Here is a 19,291-nt window from a genome sequence, read left to right as displayed (position 1 = left end):
TTTCTAATGGGGGGCGGGGGTAGAGACAATGAAAATGTAGATAAATAAACCATGTGGTGTAGTAGGGGTTTGATAGGATTTTGAGGGAAAACAAATTTGGAAGTAAATTTGGGGAGAGGGGGCTGCTATTTTAAAAAGGCTGGTCAAGGAGGAACTCATTGGGAAGCTGACATTTGAGGATAGACTTGAGAGAGGGAAGAGAGCTGCCCACGCAGATGTCTTGCGAAAGAGGTTTCTGAACAGAGAGAAGGAATACAAGACCTTGAGGTGCTTTTATAAGCTGAAACATTATGACAGACAATAGCCTCTGTGCTGGAAGTATCATCTGTAGGACACTGGGGTCATTTGTCATTGTCCTTGAGAAACTGGGTTAAGAGGCGGGGCAGAGGCAAAAGAAGTTGATTATGATGAAGAGACTGGATCTCACATCACTTGAGTAAAGTTTCAAGGAAGAGAGAACATTTATAGAAGGAGAAAATATGCTACAGAGTGGGGAGGAAGAGAGAGATTAGCTACCTTCAAAATCTAAAGTATTTCGTTAAAAAAGATCAGTCAGGTGGCTTTTTCTGTTCTAATCAAGAGCAAAAGAAGTAGGAAAAATGAATAACAGGTTTTACAGAGTTATATCAGCTAAATATAGCGAAGAGGTTTCTAATAGCTAAAGCAATTGAGAAAAGAAGTCAGCCACTGTCTGCATGGTTTGCTGTCATTAGGAACATTTGGAGAATTTTTAAAAATAGAGATGCCCAGTGCCAACTCTAGGGGTTCTGAGAGTCAGTCCATGATGGGCTACAGGAAAGGTAATTTAAAAAATATTTATTCATTATTTTACATATTAACTTATTAAACATATTTATAATCATGTAAAAAATATATTCCCAGAGAATTTGAAAGCACAACCAGGTCTGGGAAGCATTGCCATAGATTTCTCTAGAGCATGGTGAGATTCTTACTACAGAAAATATTCAGGTAAGATAATTTCTTGCCAGTAACCTCAGAAAGAAAATTCTCACATTGGGTGAAAAGTCAGAGTAGGTGTCCTCTAAGATAGCTCTCAATTCTCAGATTTCATGATTCTACCACATTATGAAACTATAATAGTATGAAGGTAAAGTTGCATAATTATTTGTTTCAGGACAATTCTTTTACCCTTTATTTTATTTTACTTTTTTTTGCGGTATGCGGGCCTCTCACTGTTGTGGCCTCTCCCGTTGCAGAGCACAGGCTCTGGACGCGCAGGCTCAGCGGCCATGGCTCATGGGCCCAGCTGCTCCACGGCATGTGGGATCTTCCTGGACCGGGGTATGAACCCGTGTCCCCTGCATGGGCAGGTGGACTCTCAACCACTGCGCCACCAGGGAAGCCCTGTGTTCATTTTTAATTGTGCACAAGTGAATGGAAAGTGTTGGTCCTCATTTCTCTAGGTGCCTTATTGTTCTCTAGTAAGAAGATTGGAAAAAATCCAAGCCTCCCCAAGTTCATGTTTATTTATTTTCTAGTTCTGAACATTGAGTTACCTGAGATACGGAGCATTCTCTATTGCACTTCAGTAAAGTCTGAATACTTTAAAAATAACAAGAATAATTTTGAGGCAACTCACAGAATTCTTTTGGTGATGTAATCCAAGTTTTTAGGAGTCATGTGCTCTATTTGGGGGAAGGAAGAAATGTGCACATGAAAATAATATAAAACTTTATAAAACCAAATGCTGAATGGCAAGGTTGGAAAGCAGGTGTTGAAGTGCAGAAAAGGGACTTTGGAAATGGGATTCATTGTGGAAGAGTCAAGGAGATTCACAGGAGATTGGAGGTAGAATGGATGTTAAAGGAATTGGAGCCCTTTTGAAAGATCTGTGGTGTTCTCATTTTTAAAAAGGGGAAATTCATGTTAGCAGGGAGAGGATAGGAAAGAAAAAGGCTTCGGCCAACCTTTCCAACTCTAGGATCCTAAAAAAAAGTTCCAATGTCATTCGTAGTTGTTGGATTGGATTAATTATTGAACTTAATTTTCCTAATGATGAAATGAAAAATGGCAGAGCTAAATGTTTTTGAAAGATTGCATCAACTTACAAACTTTTAGGAGGTATGGGGTTGATTACCCTTGTCCGTTTTTAAAAAATAACCAGTAATTCTGAAACTATCAGTTAGTGGGCAGTTAATAACTAGCTACCAGCAACTGGCTAATTTCTAGGAATGAATAATTAATAACCAATGGTTTAATTTCCTTTGAATTTTCCTATACTTGTTTGTATACATAGTAACTCATTTTACTAAATATTTCCATTTGTATCTCTAAAATAGATCCACTTTCCAACCAACTCTGCCCCTTGGAGGCTGGCTTGTATGATCTCCATCAATAGGCTCATTGGCTTCTGGCTGGGTTTGGCCATTGAAAAACACCATCGAATCAGAGGGAGGCAGGAGAGGGAGGTCAGGGCATGTGTTCCTCTGGCTGCTTCCCTGCAGGGTTGAGGTGGACAGGTCACATAAAGTACCAACGAAAGATCGTGGCTCCTGTCATGTAGCTTTCTCCATCCAGCTTTCTCTGACTCAAGATTCTGTAATCATTCTCTACTCTGGCCCCGCAGACCAAGGAGTGGTAGTGAACTTCTGTTGACACTGCCCCAGAGTGGGAGGGGCTGTTCCATCCTTTGTGGTTTCCCTACACTCTACTAACTCCTGTAAATACTCCTTTTATTCAACTCATCGCAAATTGCTCATTTGGAATGTGGCATTGGTCTCACTTGGACACGTAACTGTCATATCCATTTAGTCCCTCTATTCAAAGATGAGAAGAGGCCCATATATAAATACTCCCAGGCAAAGAGGACAAAAATAGTTGATCTCCAAAAGTTACATGCATTTAAAGTCTACACCTCACAGGACAAGCTTTCTTTTTATTTTATTTTATTTTATTTTATTTTATTTTAGGCTGCATTGGGTCTTCGCTGCTGTGGGGGGCTTTCTCTAGTTGCAGTGACTTGTTGCGGAGCATGGGCTCTAGGCACGTGGGCCCCAGCAGTTGTGGCACACGGGCTCAGCAGTTGCGGCTGGCAGGCTCTAGAGTGCAGGCCCAGCAGTTGTGGCGCACGGGCCTAGCCGCTCCGTGGCATGTGGGATCCTCCCGGACCAGGGCCCGAACCCATGTCCCCTGCGTTGGCAGGCAGACTCCCAACCACCGCGCCACCAGGGAAGCCCCAGGACAAGCTTTTGAGTGGCGTATTTTTTTTTTTCTTTTGAGAGAGCCTCACTATTCTTGAGAGTTTATTTTAATTAATCTACTTATTTATTATCAGTAAAACTCTCATGAGAGCTACAAATCTGCCTAGAGGCTTGAGAACTGGAAAATAATCAAAAAGTGTCCTACAAATCATTAATTAGTTGGATATATTCCAGTTTAGAAACCTGTGTCCACAAAATGCAAGACTAATATCAACAATACATATGTATTAAAATAAAAAAGCATAATGGTTTTGCCAGCAGTTTAAATGGACTTTGTTTTTCTATGTCAAAAAGAGAAGTATATAGCCTTTGCTTACGTCTTGCTTTCGAGAATTGATGGTCAAGTACTATTCGTGATCATGATGAGGAAGAAAAGAGACTGTACAGTCAGATATTGGGATGGTCTGGCAATTCTATCGGTGTGTTTCAGTTGAATCAACCGTCGATGAAAAGATATAATGATAACACCAATTCAGAGGACTAAAGAATAAATTTACCATAGAGTATTACTCATGTAGGTTTCCTTGTGTGAATTTCTGATAGAACCCTGAGTTTTCATAGCCATTTAGGAAAGTAGTAAAGCAACTCTTTCTTTTAATTGAAGTATAGTTGATTTGCAATGTTGTGTTAGTCTCAGGTGTACAGCAAAGTGATTCAGTTATACATACATATATATTTATATAATCTTTTTCAGATTCTTTTCCATTATAGGTTATTACAAGATATTGAATTTAGTTCCCTGTGCTGCATAGTAGGTCCTTGTTGTTTATCTAAGTAAAGCAACTCTTAATTAAAGAACAACCTGTTATTATTATTCTATTTATTTGACTGAAAGAGCCTTCACTGATCTAGTGACACAAATTTAAAACTTATCTGGTAGCTTTCTCAAATGTAACCTAGAAAACAACTGAGATTCTCTGTTTTTCAGCAGAAAACATTTCATTACCTGTATGTGTTTGCTTGGTTATTGTATGACACATTTAATTGGGGATATATTGGCATTCAATCTTAAGCAAAGGAAAGAGGAGACAAAATTTTCCTATTAATGTTTGGGTGCTGTGGTAGATATTACTAGTGCTTGCTAGTATCTAGTTTTCTGTTACTTCTGGAGTACACAGAAAATTATACTTTTTTATCTCTTGAAATTAATTGTACCAATGGAATTAGTTCTAGTTAATGAAATATAAACAGAAATGATGTGTATATCTTTTGAGCCAAAACAATTGTCTGTGCTCTGCTCTTCAAATGGAACATAGCTAATCAATGACATTCCAGGTAGTGGTGCCCCCTCGAGCTAACTAATATTAGGCGTTTGGTTGAACAAGAAATAAATTTGAACCAATGCGATCTGGAGTTTGTTTTTTACCTCAGTATACTTTACCCTGTAACAATGCCTATCTGAGAATAATGGGACTCTTCAATATTTCAGAGAAAGTTACTAGACTTTTTTGAGGAAGTTGCAAATGAGAAATTTAAAAGATATTAAAACAAGTTAAAGGATATCGATGTTACAAAACACAATTTGAAATTGGATGTATAGTCTTAGTGACTATTATAAAATGATGCTTTAAAGCCTTAGGAAAATAGTGGATCTAGGGAGAAAACTGGAATAGCTATTTTTAAAGAACATGATCTATGATCCAATTATGAAATGTGATGCAAACACAATCGTGTCGGAAAAGAAGATGCTTTTCTGTCAGTCTCCATAGCAACAAGAACTTGGACTCTAACATGCTAGAGGCCAAGTTGATATGCGTAGATTTCTCAAATCTCTTAACAGTGTGCTAATGTGTCAATGAAACAAAGGGCTCCAAATCACTCAGTGAGATTCCCAGCAAAGTAGTGGTGTCAAGAATAGAGCTGGTCTTCCCCAAATTTTGGTTCTGCTCCCATATATGTATAACTTACAATATATGAAGTTATAAAAGGTAAAAGTCACTTTCTAAATTCTGGAGTTTGAGAAAATGTTTAATTTTGTCTCATGAAAAGAACCACAACATCTTGGCCATAGGGGAATATTTTTTTAAAAATTAGAAGGAAAAGGATTATGCCCACCAAAGCAGCTTGAACATTGAAACAGGCCAATGATTTAAACTGGAAATAAAGCCACTGGTCTGACAAACAGAAGGTATTTTGTGGATGTGACGGCTTTTATTTACCAACGTGACTGGGCCATGGGGTGCCCAGACATTTGGTCAAACGTTGTTCTGGGTGTGTCTGTGAAGCTGTTTCTGGATGAGATTAACATTTGCATCAGTACACTGAGTAAAGCAGATTGTCCCTAATGTATGTGGGCCTCCTTCAATCAACTGAAGACCTGAATAGAACAAAAAGTCTAAGAGGGAACTCTTCCTGCCTGACTATTGATCTGGTACATCAGTCTCCTCCTGCCTTCAGATTCAAACTGAAACATAAGCTCTTCTCGGGTCTTGAGACTGCTGATTTTTGGACCAGGACTTACAGACTTATACTACTGGTTTTCAGACCTTTGGATTGGACCTGGAACTACATCATCAGCTCTCCTGGGTCTCCAGTTTGCCAACTGCAGAACTGTGACTCCTCAGCTTCCTAACTGCATGACCCAATTCCTTATAATAAATCTCTCTCTCTCTCTCACTCACTCTCTGTTAATATATGTGTATATCCACATATATGTTTTGGGCAACATATGAGAAGTACAAACCTTTATAGAAATCAATTGGTAAAGACTGTACTTGAAGTGAACTTTAAGCAGGTGCAAAAGCAAAAATCAAGAATGTTCTGGGAACATGAAAAAGAGACCCAAAATAAGAACGTGAATACACCCTAGTATATAAAATGGGGCGAAACAAAACTCAGAATAGGATAAAGTAAAAAAGGAAGGTGAGAATTTTGGATAACATCTGAAAAGGCTTTTTCCTTAGTTCGGTGCTTTTCATATTATTCCAAGGTATGCTAATGCGAGACAAAATGTTCACAGTTATTTTGTCATTAAAGTGATCCATAAGCAAATGCATTTGGTCGGTGCAGGCTAAAAATAACAATTTAGTTTCTTTACTGCAAGAATTCATAGAGTCTTAGTATGCTAATGACTAATGTGCATCCCTAAGAATATGAGTTAATTTTAAGTAAATTATACCAGATGTATTTAACCACAGAGGAATTGTTCTCTAAGTTTTATTTTAAATCATCTGAAAAAGAACAAAAATGTTCAAGTATTATATATGTTTTTGGAATTATATAAAGTAAGTGAGGAACGTCTATCCCTTGGTCTATGTAATCCTGTTTTATTAAGTAACCATCATAAGTGTTTTGAACTTATCTTAAAAAAGAATATTTGATAATGTAAGAAGCCCACAATTAGTAAGTGAAAACAAGCAAACAGGAGATAAATAGAAAATAAAAAGTAAAATAGAAGATGTAAATCAAACTATATCAATAATATTAAATATGAATGAATTAAGCCATCTAATCAAAAGGCAAATATTGATAGATTGAATAAAAAAAATCAAGACATCTATAAGCTGTCAACAGAAGACACACATTAGAGTCAAATATACAAGTAGGTTAAAAGAAGAAGGATGAAAAAAGATATCATGCAAACAGCAACCATAAGAAAGCTGGAAAAGCTATACTAATATCAGAAAAAATAGACTTAAAAATTTTACTAGAGATAAAGAAGAAATATTTGGTAAAACAGGTGGTCAACTTTACAGGAAATGATAACAATTTTATATATATATATAGAACAACAGAGCCCTAAATACATGAAGCAAAAAAAGTCAAAATTGAAGGGAGAAATAGACAATCAGTAATGGTAGTTAGAGACTGCAATATCTCATTTTTAATAATAAATAGAACAACTGGGCAGATCAACAAGGAAATAGAAAACTTGAACGTCACAGACCTATAGTCATAGACATAACAGACATCTATAGAATATTCACCCAACAACAGCAGAATACACAGTCTTCTCAAGCGCACACAGAACATACTCCAGGTGAGACCATATGCTATGCCATTAAGTAAACCTAAATAAACATAACAGGATTAAAATCATACAAAGTGTGTTCTTCAAATATAATGGAATGAAATTAGAAATTAGTAATAAAGAAAATTGGGAAATTCTCAAGTATGTGGACATTAAATCACACATTACTAAATAAGCAATAGGTCAAAGAAGAAATCACAGGAGAAATTAAAAAATAATTTGAGATAAATGAAAATGAAAACACAACATACTCAAGTTTATGGGATGTAGTTAAAGCAGTGCTTAGGGAGAAATTTATGGTAATGCCTATTGAAAAAGAAGAAAGATATAAAATCAACTTCACCTTAAGGCACTGGAAAAAGAAAAGTGAACTAAATTCAAAGGAAGCAGGAAGAAGGAAATAATGAGGATTAGAGCAGAAAACAATGAAAATAGAGAATAAAAATGAAGAAAAATGATCAAAACCAAAAGCTGTTTTTTTGAAAATATCAACAAAATTGACAAAGCTTCACCTAAATAAAAAGAGAGATGACTCAAATTACTAAAATCAGGAATGAAAGAGGAGACATTACTACCAACATTACAGAAATGAAAAGAATCATAAGGAAATACTTTGAATGCTATAGGCCAACAAGTAAGATAACAGATGAATTTGACAAACTTCTACAAAGATGTAAACTACCAAAACTGACTAAAGAAGAAATAGAATATCTAAATAGACCTATAAAAGTAAAGTGATTAAATTAGTAATCAAAAAACTTTCCACAAAGAAAAGCCCAGGACCAGATGGCTTCACCAGACCTTTAAGCGAGCATTAATAGCAATTCTTCACAAACTATTTAAAAACATAGAAGAGGAGGGAACACTTCCCAACTCATTTTATGAGACCAATATTACTCTCACACGAAAACCAGACAAAGATATCACAAGAAAAAGAAAACTGTAGACCAGTAATTTATGAATATAGATGGCAAAAATCCTCGAAAAAATACTACCAAATTGAATCCAGCAATATTTAAAAGGGATTCTACACCATGACCAGGAGGATTTATTTTAAGAATGCAAGTTTAGTTTGCCATCCCCAAATCATTAATTAACATAATATACCATATCGGTAGAATAAAGGACAAAAACCAGACAAACACATGGTCATCTCAATAGGTGCAAGAAAAAGCATTTGACAAAATTTAACATCCCCTTGTGATAAAAACACTCAACAAATCAGGGATACAAGGGTACTCTCTCAACATGAAAAAGGGAATTTATGAAATACCCACAGTTAACATCATATTCAATGGTGAAAGACAAAGACTTCCTTCCCAAGGGGAGGCACGAGAGAGGGATATTTCTTTCCATTTCTATTCAGTGAAGTACTGGAAGTTCTAGCCAAGGCAATTAGGGAAGAAAAGGTAATAAAAGGCATTTAAATTGGAAAGGGAGAAATAAAACTATCTCTATTTCTAGATGGCATGATCTAATATAAAAAATTTCCAAAAAACCCACTCCCAAATTATTAGCACTATTTAAAATGTTTGGTAAAGTTGCAGGATACAAGATGAGCAAGCAAAAATCAGGTGTATTTCCGTACACTATAAGTGAACAATCCAAAAATAAATTAAGAAAACAATTTCATTTACAATAGCATCAAAAACATTAGAACTCCCTTAAAAAACTAAAAATAGAACTACCATAAATCTACAAACAGTAAATGCTGGAGAGGGTGTGGAGAAAAGGGAACCCTCTTGCAAGGTCGGTGGGAATGTATATTGATACAGCCACTATGGAGAACAGTATGGAGGTTCCTTAAAAAACTAAAAATAGAACTACCATACGACCCAGCAATCCCAGTACTGGGCATATACCCTGAGAAAACCATAATTCAAAGAGTCATGTACCACAATGTTCATTGCAGCTGTATTTACAATAGCCAGGACATGGAAGCAGTTTAAGTGTCCATTGACAGATGAATGGCTAAAGATGTGGCGGGGCTTCCCTGGTGGTGCAGTGATTGAGAGTCTGCCTGCTGATGCAGGGGACACGGGTTTGTGCCCCGGTCTGGGAAGATCCCACATGCCACGGAGTGGCTAGGCCCGTGAGCCATGGCTGCTGAGCCTGTGCGTACGGAGCCTGTGCTCTGCAACAGGAGAGGCCACAACAGTGAGAGGCCTGCGTACCTCAAAAAAAAAAAAAAAAAAAAAGAAGATATGGTACATATATACAATGGAATATTACTCAGCCATAAAAAGAAACGAAATTGAGTTGTTTGTAGTGAGGTGGATGGACCTAGAGACTGTCATCAGAGTGAAGTAAGTCAGAAAGAGAAAAACAACTGTATGCTAACAAATATATATGGAATCAAAAAAAAAAGATTCTGAAGAACCTAGAGGCAGGACAAGAATAAAGATGCAGACGTAGAGAATGGACTCGAGGACACGGGGAGGGGGAACAGTAAGCTGGGACGAAGTGAGAGAGTGGCATGGACATATATACACTACCAAATGTCAAATAGATAGCTAGTGGGAAGCAGCCACATAGCACAGGGAGATCAGCTTGGTGCTTTGTGACCACCTAGAGGGGTGGGATAGGGAGGGTGGGAGGGAGATACAAGAGGAAGAAGATATGGGGATATATGTATATGTATAGCTGATTCACTTTGTTGTACAGCAGAAACTAACACACCCTTGTAAAGCAATTATACTCCAATAAAGATGACAAAAAAATATTAGAACTCTTAGGAATACATTTAACCAAGGAAGTGCAAGACTTGTACACTGAAAACTATAAAATATTGTTGAAAGAAATTTATAAAGAAATGGATAGACACATAGAGCAATAGAATAGAATTGAGAGTCCAGAAATAAACCCTCATATCAATGGCAAGTTGAGTGTCACAAGAGTACAAAGACAATTCAGTGGGGAAAACTTAGTGTTTTTAATAAATGGTGATGTGATCACTAGACATCCACACAAAAAAATTAAGTAAAATTGGACCCATACATCATCCATATACAAAAATTAACTCAAAATAAACCACAGACCTAAATGTAAGAGCTCACACTATAAAACCTTTAGAAGAAGACAGAGGAATAAATCTTAATGACCTTGGGATAGGCAATGGTTTCTTAGATGTGACCTCAACATCACAAAGAACAAAAGAAAAAAGAGATAAATTGGATATCACCAAATTGTGCTTTATAGAAAAACATTAAGAAAATTAAAGGGCAACTTAAAGAATGTGAGAAGAAAACTGTACATCCATCATAACTTCTTATCTAGAATATATAAAGAACACTCGCAACTCAGTAATAAACAGACAACCTAATTTAAAAATGGATAGAAGATCTAAATTGACAGTTCTCCAAAGACATACAAATGGCCAATAACACATGAAAAGATGCTCAAATTATTAGCTATCAGGGAAATGCAAATGGAAACCACATGAGATACCACTTCATGCACACAAGAATGGTTATATAAAAAAATCAGATAATAACAAATAAAAATTGTTGGTGAGAAAGTGGAGAGGTTGGAACCTTCATATGCTGCTAAATATAAAATTCTTCTGCTGCTTTGGGAAACAGCCTGGCAGTTCCTCAAATGTTTACACATAGGGTTACCAGCCATTCTTCTTTACTCAGGAGAAATTAAAACATGTGCACACAGAATCTTGTGTGAATGTTTTATGAAAGTTCATAGTAGCATTGTTCATATTAGCCAAAAAGTGGTTACAACACAAATGCCCATCAAGTGATGAATGAATAAACAAAATGTGCTATATCTATATAATGAAATATTACTTGGCAGTAAAAAGGAATAAAGTACTGGTATGCAACAATGTGAGATGAAAACCTCGAAAATATTACACTAAGTGAAAAAAGCCAGTCACAAAAGACCATATTGTATGATTCCATTTATATAAAATGGCCTGAGTGGGCGAATCTACAGGCACATAGTGTAGCTTAGTGGTTGCCTGGGGCTGAAGACGGGGAGCCACTGGCATTAGGGGTGATGGCTGTGTGGTGCAAAGCTTCTTTGTGGGGAAACAAGATGTTCTAAAATTTATTATGGTGATGCATGCACAAGTCTAGGAATATACTAAAAGCCCTCAAGTGTATGCTTTAACTAATTAATTAATTAATTTATTTATTTTGGCCACGCTGTCTGGCTTGCGGGATCTTAGTTCCCTGACCAGGGATCAAACCTGCACTCCCTGCCATACAAGCACAGAGTCATAACCATTGGACCGCCAGGGAAGTCCCGAGGTGTACACTTTCAAAGGATGAATTCTATGACACGTTAATTATACCTCAATAAAGTTGTTTTAAAAAGGGAGTTAATAAATAGTATGAGAAGCCAGACTTCTCTCTCAGAAAAGTCAATATAAGTTGTTTCTACAAAACTCATTTATTTTTTTGTTTAGGCATGTATTATATACATGAAACATTTTCATTCTCCTTAATATAGTTAAGACTCAAGTTGGAATAAAGTGGCCTAATATTAACTGGCTCCTTTATGTACCTACAAAATAAAATGTTAACAAGTGGCAATTAGAGCACTCCAGCCAAAGTGTACTCTGCTAAGGATGATTTAATAAGCCATCGCATTTTCTCAGTTTGAAATTTGCCTGTGATTACCTTTCTGTTAAGTTTGGCAGGTTGTCTTCTGCCTAGTTTTAATATCATTTTACCACTTAAACGTTTAGTGTAATGTCACATAATGGTTAAGCATTGTTAACTGGCATACTGGGTCTCCTTGCCCTTAAATCAACTTAAATGTTACAGAATAAGTGTTCTTTACAGTAAATCGGTGACACTTTTACATCAAATTATTTAGTTAAAATAAGAGGCACTGAAATGTAAAATTTTTACCCTATCATTTTTTATTGTAATTTTTTAAAATAAATTTATTTATTTATTTTTGGCTGCATTGGGTCTTCGTTGCTGCGCGTGGCTTTCTCTAGTTGCGGTGAGCAGGGGCTACTCTTCCTTGCGGTGCATGGGCTTCTCATTGCAGTGGCTTCTCTTGTTGCAGAGCATGAGCTCTAGGTGCGTGGGCTTCAGTAATTGTGTCAGGCGGGCTCAGTAGTTGTGGCCCACAGGCTTAGTTGCTCAGTGGCATGTGGGATCTTCCCAGACCAGGACTCAAACCCATGTCCCCTGCACTGGCAGGCAGATTCTTAACCACTGTGCCACCAGGGAAGTCCCTATTCTAATTTTATAGTGAGCATCTTCATAGCAAAAGGAAGTCTCAGGTGAAAGCAGTCTCATTTTCATGATCAAATATGTTTCCCTTAAGTCCATTCATTTTCATTTTATTCCATATACATTGACTAATTCTCTCTCCTATTACTCTGCACGGGGCACTGTTGGGTAGCAGGGGGGACTAACTTGAGAGTCACATTTGTTGACTAGAAGCATGACCTTGTATGAGGAGAGAATGAGCATTTGACCACCATGTTTGGTGCTTTACATATGGTATTAAGTCCTTAACCACACTCCTCTATGACAGATTTTATCATTACCATTTAATAGAGGAAAAACCTGAACTTAGGGAAGGTGAACATTGAAGCTACCAACACATTTTTTTTTTCCCAGACTAATTACTAACTTCTGTGTTTCAGCTAAGATATTGGTCAGTCAGTTCCTAAAACCATTAAATAAACTCAAATGTGAGGGAAAATATTGATAATTCAAGTGGTATTAATGTGTGATTTTATCTGAGAACAATATCTTAAAGAAAATTGTTTAATAAAAAGTTGCTATCCAAAAAAAAAAAAAACCCAACAACAAAAAACCCCACAATAATAAAGCACTCTTAAACCACACATACACAAAAGTTGATGTCCAGGTGCCCAAAAGAGTGTTTAGTTTGTTTTCTTTTTGTTCTTCTGTGTATTTTTTTTTGGTGTATTTTTAATGAGATTATTTGGGTGATCTCACATATGGCCAAGTCCTCGTGATTTAAGCAGTTTCAATCCAGTTAGTTTTTCTTTTCCTATTTTGTTAGTCTGCCCTTTGGCCCTCTTACTTCTTGTTGGCAACCATCTCACTTCCAGAAAGTGTAGACTCCGAATGAGAGAGGGCAGTAAAGCACAAATCTTCACTAAGCTGATGGAACACACGTTGAACAAAAACCTATAGGCTTGAGCTTCCCTGGTGGTGCAGTGGTTAAGAATCCGCCTGCCAATGCAGGGGACACGGGTTTGAGCCCTGGTTCGGGAAGATCCCACATGCCGTGGAGCAGCTAAGCCCGTGCGCCACAACTACTAAGCCTGTGCTCTGGAGTCCATGAGCCACAACTACTGAAGTCCGTGCGCCTAGAGCCCGTGCTCTGCAACAAGAGAAGCCACCACGATAAGAAGCCCACGCACCTCAACGAAGAGTAGCCCCTGCTTGCAGCAAGTAGAGAAAGCCCACACGCAGCAACGGAGACCCAACACAGCCAAAAATAAAATAAATGAAATAAATAAATTTATTAACAAAAACACCCTATAGACTTTATGACAAGCTGCCCAGTTTTCCATTATTACAGGTAATTGGAAAGCAATTATGATTACGTGAATTTCATTTTTTTCAAATCTCATCAATATCATCAGTTGGTTACATTTTCCATAAAGACCTCATCAGAGAATCTAAAACTTCAGCCCTATTACCCTGTCTGTGTCTGCTCACTGAACTTGGCCTAGGTCTACCTGGAAGTTTACCACAGACAGCTGGGTCTTCCTGCATATTCCTGTCTGAAGGATCCTTCTAGTGTCTTCTGCAGCTAAGCCTGAAGGTAACCTCTCAGAAGCCACCCTCAACTCCTTTTACTTGTCTCATGGAAGAACAATTCTTAGTTGCCCTACACAGTCTCTCAGTGTCCCCCTAGCAGGATCGAGCCCCAATTGCCTACAGAGTGAATGATCTCATTAACACACACTTATTTACTTGTTTTCCTTTCTTTCCTGTCTTATTCCTTTACTCCTTCACCTTGCTTCCTGGATCACCTCCCAAAGAAACTATTTGCATCCAAATCATTGTCTCAAAATCTATTTTTTTTTTAATTTAATTTTAGGGGGACACCCAAATTAAGAGACTGATTCAGAAATTACCTTCTCTATTTATATGAGACATACAGAAAAGACAAATTTATAGAAACAGAAAGTAGATAAGTGGTTGCTTAGGGCTGGATGTGGGAACAGAGATTAATCATAAATGGGTGTGAGAGATCTCTTTAGGGAGGAAAAATACTCTAAAACTCAGGTGGGGATGGTTGAACCACTCAATAAAGATAGTAAAAATCATTAAACTATACACTTGAAATAAGTGAATTTTATGATACGTACAATATACCTCAATAAAGTTTTTTAAGAAATTACCTTATTTTACACGGAGAGATGGTAAGATCTAAAGAGCTAAAGTGCTCAAAGTTACACAGCAAATACAGGCCAGAGAAAAGAATAGAGTTTCAGGTCATTTGATTACTCTGATTCATTACTTTTGATTCATCTGTGGACAAATGATCTTGCTTTAACTCATTAAAAATTAAAGTACTTGAGAAAAGTGACAAAGCACCAATTAAACCAAGTATCAATACATTTATGACACCAATTATAATAATCATTTAGTTAGTCTTTCCTGTAGGTTAAATAATTTACCTAGCTTATTTCATTTAATTTCACAAATGGGCCATAAGGTGGGGATGACTACTATCTCTTTGCTACCCACGGGGAAATAGAGCTTGAGAGAAGGTAAGTGACTAATACTCACAGGAGGCTGAGTGGGAATTCATCCATATTTGTCACCAGACACCAGAGCGCATATTCATCATGACTATATTATACCACTTCTGCTGGTGACTAGGATTTCCCTCCCCTCTCACCACTCCAACATGACCAGAGAAAGGCAAAGCTCCATACCTCGCTGTTGAGTTTGTTTATCTGCTGCTTGGTCTCCTCTGCTTTGATGAAGAGGACAGCAGCTCCAATCTCTGGGTCTGGAAAGTGACACACACGCAGAATGAGTCCTTCAGGAATAAACCTCATATTTCAGGACTGGGGCAGTTAGAACAAGGAAGGAAGCCCAAGCTGCCTTCAACCTTTCCTGATGTCGGTGCACTGTAGCTTCTGTCTCCCTAGTTCTCCTCTGGATGGCACCTGGTGAGCTCTTTGGAACTAGGCACACAGCATGGTGGTGACTGAGGCCACACTTACTGGATGTGTCCATGGCCACCCTCCCCTTCTCCTGAACACAGTCCTACCATGTGCCCAAATGGCACATGTTCTCTTCTTTGACCGTTTTCCAAAAATATATCACAGCCAGTGTCCAAGCCATAGAAAAGAGATGTTCTTTTCTCCTCTCTTCCCTTTCCAGATTTTGAGTCCTGTACCCATGAGAGCATTTTCCTCCTACCTCTATTAAATCTGCTCATCCCCACTGCAGGCTTCTGTCTCTTCCAATGTTGCTCTAAAAGGCGATTTCTCCCATTTCCCGGGTCTCTCATCTCCACTTTTTCTCTACCTTACTTTTACAAATACATTTCATATCTGTCAGGAGCAAGAAGCACAGATGAATCATTGCTAGCTAGAGTGGAAGGGATTTGATATACAGAAATATCTATATCTATATATGTCGTGTATATATATCATGATGACTATCTTAATTCTGGTCAGTTACGTGTAGAAAATTTGCCTGTGGGAGAAAAAAGTCGCTCAAAACAATCCAAAGTGTCAGAGTAGTAAAAGCTCCTTTTGCTGAGATATTTTTCAAAGTTAATCTATTCATTCAATGAATGATAAGAGATCACCTACAACAGGCTAAGCCTCCTTTAGATGAGACAGAAATAAAGAAAATATATTGACCTTCATGGGGCTTTGAGTCTAGCTGGGAAAAGAGGCATTGAAAAAGCAATTATGGGGCTTCTCTGGTGGTGCAGTGGTTAAGAATCTGCCTGCCAATGCAGGGGACACAGGTTCGAGCCCTGGTTTGGGAAGATCCCACATGCCATGGAGCAACTAAGCCCGTGCGTCACAACTACTGTAGCCCCCACGCTTAGAGCCCGTGCTCTGCAGCAAGAGAAGCCACCACAATGAGAAGCCCGTGTACTGCAATGAAAAGTAGCCCCCGCTCACTGCAACTAGAGAAAGCCCACGCACAGCAATGAAGACCCAATGCAGCCAAAAATAATAAATAAATAAATTTATTTTTTAAAAAAAGCAATTATGCAATAGGTGTGGATTTCATACTAAGGGCAGTAGGAATCCATCTCAGGATTTTAAGCATAGGAATAGCGTAATAAGAATAAATTTGTATTTTTTTTAAAAGTTCTCTCTGTATGGAGAACAGTGTGAAAACAGAAGTGACTTTGGAAGCAGTGCAGGCAAGAGTGAATGTGGCAGGGAAAAGGGTGGTGGAAGGAAGGATAGAAAGTCTCAGACATAACTGAGAGATATTTAGGAGGTAAAGTCAAGAATATTTGTTGCTTGAATGGATGAGTATTGGGGTAGATGTTGGGAAAAGGGAGAAGAGGAGGCTAAGGGGGGTGGCAGGACCAGAAATACTAGGTGGATGGCATGATGACGTCCTGTGAGCCAACAAGGAAAACTTCCAATTGGGACCCACCGTCAGCTTCCATAGCAAATGCTCACATCTGGTTGACAAGAACTATGATTTCTGTGCTTCTTGCCCAGAGCAGATATAAGTCCATTACATGGATGAATCATGATTGTTGACTAACATCTGCATTCCTCTCCTCACCTTCCCACCTCCCACCATTGTCCTACTATGGAGTCTTACTCTTCCATCTTCCCAGATGACTGCTGGGAAGAACTGTTGATTGATAGAAGACTGGTATTCTACCAAATGGAGACATACCCCCAGAGCTGTACATTCAGAAGTCTTTATTGGGCTTGGCTTTGCCCATGGAAGGATTCACCAATTAGCAGGAGATCCTGACACAAGGATCTGCCTTGCATCTGGTGACTGTTTGGGATCGCCTATGTTCATTATTCTCTATCAGCTACAGGTGCGTCTTCTTTTAGAAGTTGTCATTTCTGGCCTTCATCATGCTGACAAATTCTTTTGTGGGCAATGAACTCAAGAATGAAACGGAGAGAGAGGAGCCTGGGCTAGGTTTTGGGGTACTTTACATTAATTCACCATCCCTAGAGGGTAGTACTTCATATAATTCCCCATCATTTCCGATATTCTTACATACTTCTGAAGATATTTATCCCTGGCAAACTGCAAGTACTTAACCACTTACCCAATAAATTGGTTAAGTATAACCAATGTTCCTACAGTCTACACCCAACACAGCATTTCCTTTGGGTAATGTTGTTTCTGTGGATTAGTCTGCATTTATAATAGGAAAACATGGTTACCCTCTGATGAAGAGCAGAAATTTGAGTCTCCTCCTGACACACCATTTACCTGGGCTGGTAAGCTGCAGGATATCGAGCCTGGATAGAGGAACCATTACAAATGCTATCTTAATAACTTGGAGGTGGCACAGACTCAAGTGAAATTACTTTGTGGCTTTGGTTAAGTTCCATCACATGGAGAATACCCCGAGAATGGGAAGGCAAAAAAGTGCCTATACCAAACATTACAAGTTGTAAAGACATATCACCCCTTGAGAGAAGACTAAATATAGAGCTTACCTCCAAGAGGAGGAGAAATTCGGGGCTCCGGTCTGACTCGTTCAGAGCCAAAGTCAAAAGACTGGCTTTCCTCACTGCAGTTTCCATCTTCAATTCCATCAACAACCCTGTTTAAAATAACAAGGATTGGCTAGTTGTGTATTTATATTCATGGGTTCCAGTATTCCTAGAAGACTTGAAAAATTGTGTGTTAAATTTCTAAATTCTAGACACTCTAGAGCTGGGCTATCCAATATGGTAGCCATTAGCCTTATACGGCCATTGAGCACCTGAAATGTGCAAAAAGAGATGTGCTGTAACTATAAAATACACACTGGATTTTGAAGATTTTAGTAAAAAATGTAAGTTATTTAATTAGTAATTTTTAATATTTGAAATGCTAGTATTTGGGGCATATTGAGTCAAATAAAATATCTTATTAAAATTATTATTAAATAATTGCATGTGTGTGTGTTTACTTTTTAAAGATGTGGCTACTGTAACATTTAAAATTACTCATGTGGCTCACAATTTTAGCTCATGCTACATTTCTATTGAACAGCAATGCTATAGATCTTAGACTCATTTATTCTCAGATTCAAAACCTTAAGCTACAGAAGTTCTCTTATCTAAATTTATATTAATTCACTACTCTATCCAGAATTAAAGAGTTTTAACATAATGTTTACAGAATTGCAGAAAATAACTTTGAAAACATCTTTGCTCTGGACGTGGACAAAACTCTGAAGTGAGAGTTGAAGAATTATATTTAACTGACTATTAGGACTCTAGATAATCTTCTTTCCTTGGTAAATAATATCTAACACACTCATTATTTTTTAAAAAAGATGAATTTATTGGAGAAAATGTAAACATAAAGGTAGCAAAAATCTGAAAAGAAAAATCAACTGTCATTCACCACTACCCTTAACATCTTGGTGTGTTCTCAAAATCTTTTTCTAGATATAAAATAAAATATGTTTTTTCATAAGTGTAGAATAAGTTGTACATGAAACTTTCTTTTCCAGCTCTCATACATTTTCCCCTTTTTATAATTTAGTATTTTTCATTTTAGAGAAATTTTAGGAAGGAGAAGAATTAAGGGATGTTTTCAAATTACCATCTCCAACTGAATTCCTGAACATTTAATATCCACCTACTTTTCATTAACCCTGTTTTGCTTATTTTCCCCTTAATATTTTCTCTAAATGGATAAGTTGTGTTCTTCAAATGACTAACTAAATATGTAGTATATCAGAAACAACTCTTGCCTTATAAGCAGAACAACAGAATTTGAATCTACATTTCAGAACTCAAATTTCTGAGATTTTGGACAAAATATGTAACCTTCAAAATACTTAACACTTCTTACAACTTTATAGTAGAGATAATACAAGCTACTTTAGACGATTCCTGAAAAGACTAAATGTAATAGTAAATGAAAAATTACCTAGCCGAGTACATGAGACTAGGAATCAC

General features: G+C 37.5%; 1 protein-coding gene across 1 annotated transcript in view; it reads right to left on the bottom strand.

The window, feature by feature from the left end:
- KCNH8 (potassium voltage-gated channel subfamily H member 8) overlaps positions 1-19,291 on the bottom strand; it is a 385,437-nt gene that overhangs the window by 13,353 nt on the left and 352,793 nt on the right. Inside the window, exons 14-15 of the mRNA XM_060010106.1 lie at positions 17,834-17,940; positions 15,092-15,168 (exon numbers count right to left, since the gene is read on the bottom strand). Coding sequence (XP_059866089.1) covers positions 15,092-15,168; positions 17,834-17,940 — 184 coding nt within the window. The remainder of the gene's footprint in view (positions 1-15,091; positions 15,169-17,833; positions 17,941-19,291) is intronic.

Source organism: Delphinus delphis, chromosome 4 (assembly GCF_949987515.2).
Source record: "Delphinus delphis chromosome 4, mDelDel1.2, whole genome shotgun sequence".
NCBI lineage: Eukaryota > Metazoa > Chordata > Mammalia > Artiodactyla > Delphinidae > Delphinus > Delphinus delphis.
This window is presented reverse-complemented; position numbering and strand designations above follow the sequence as displayed.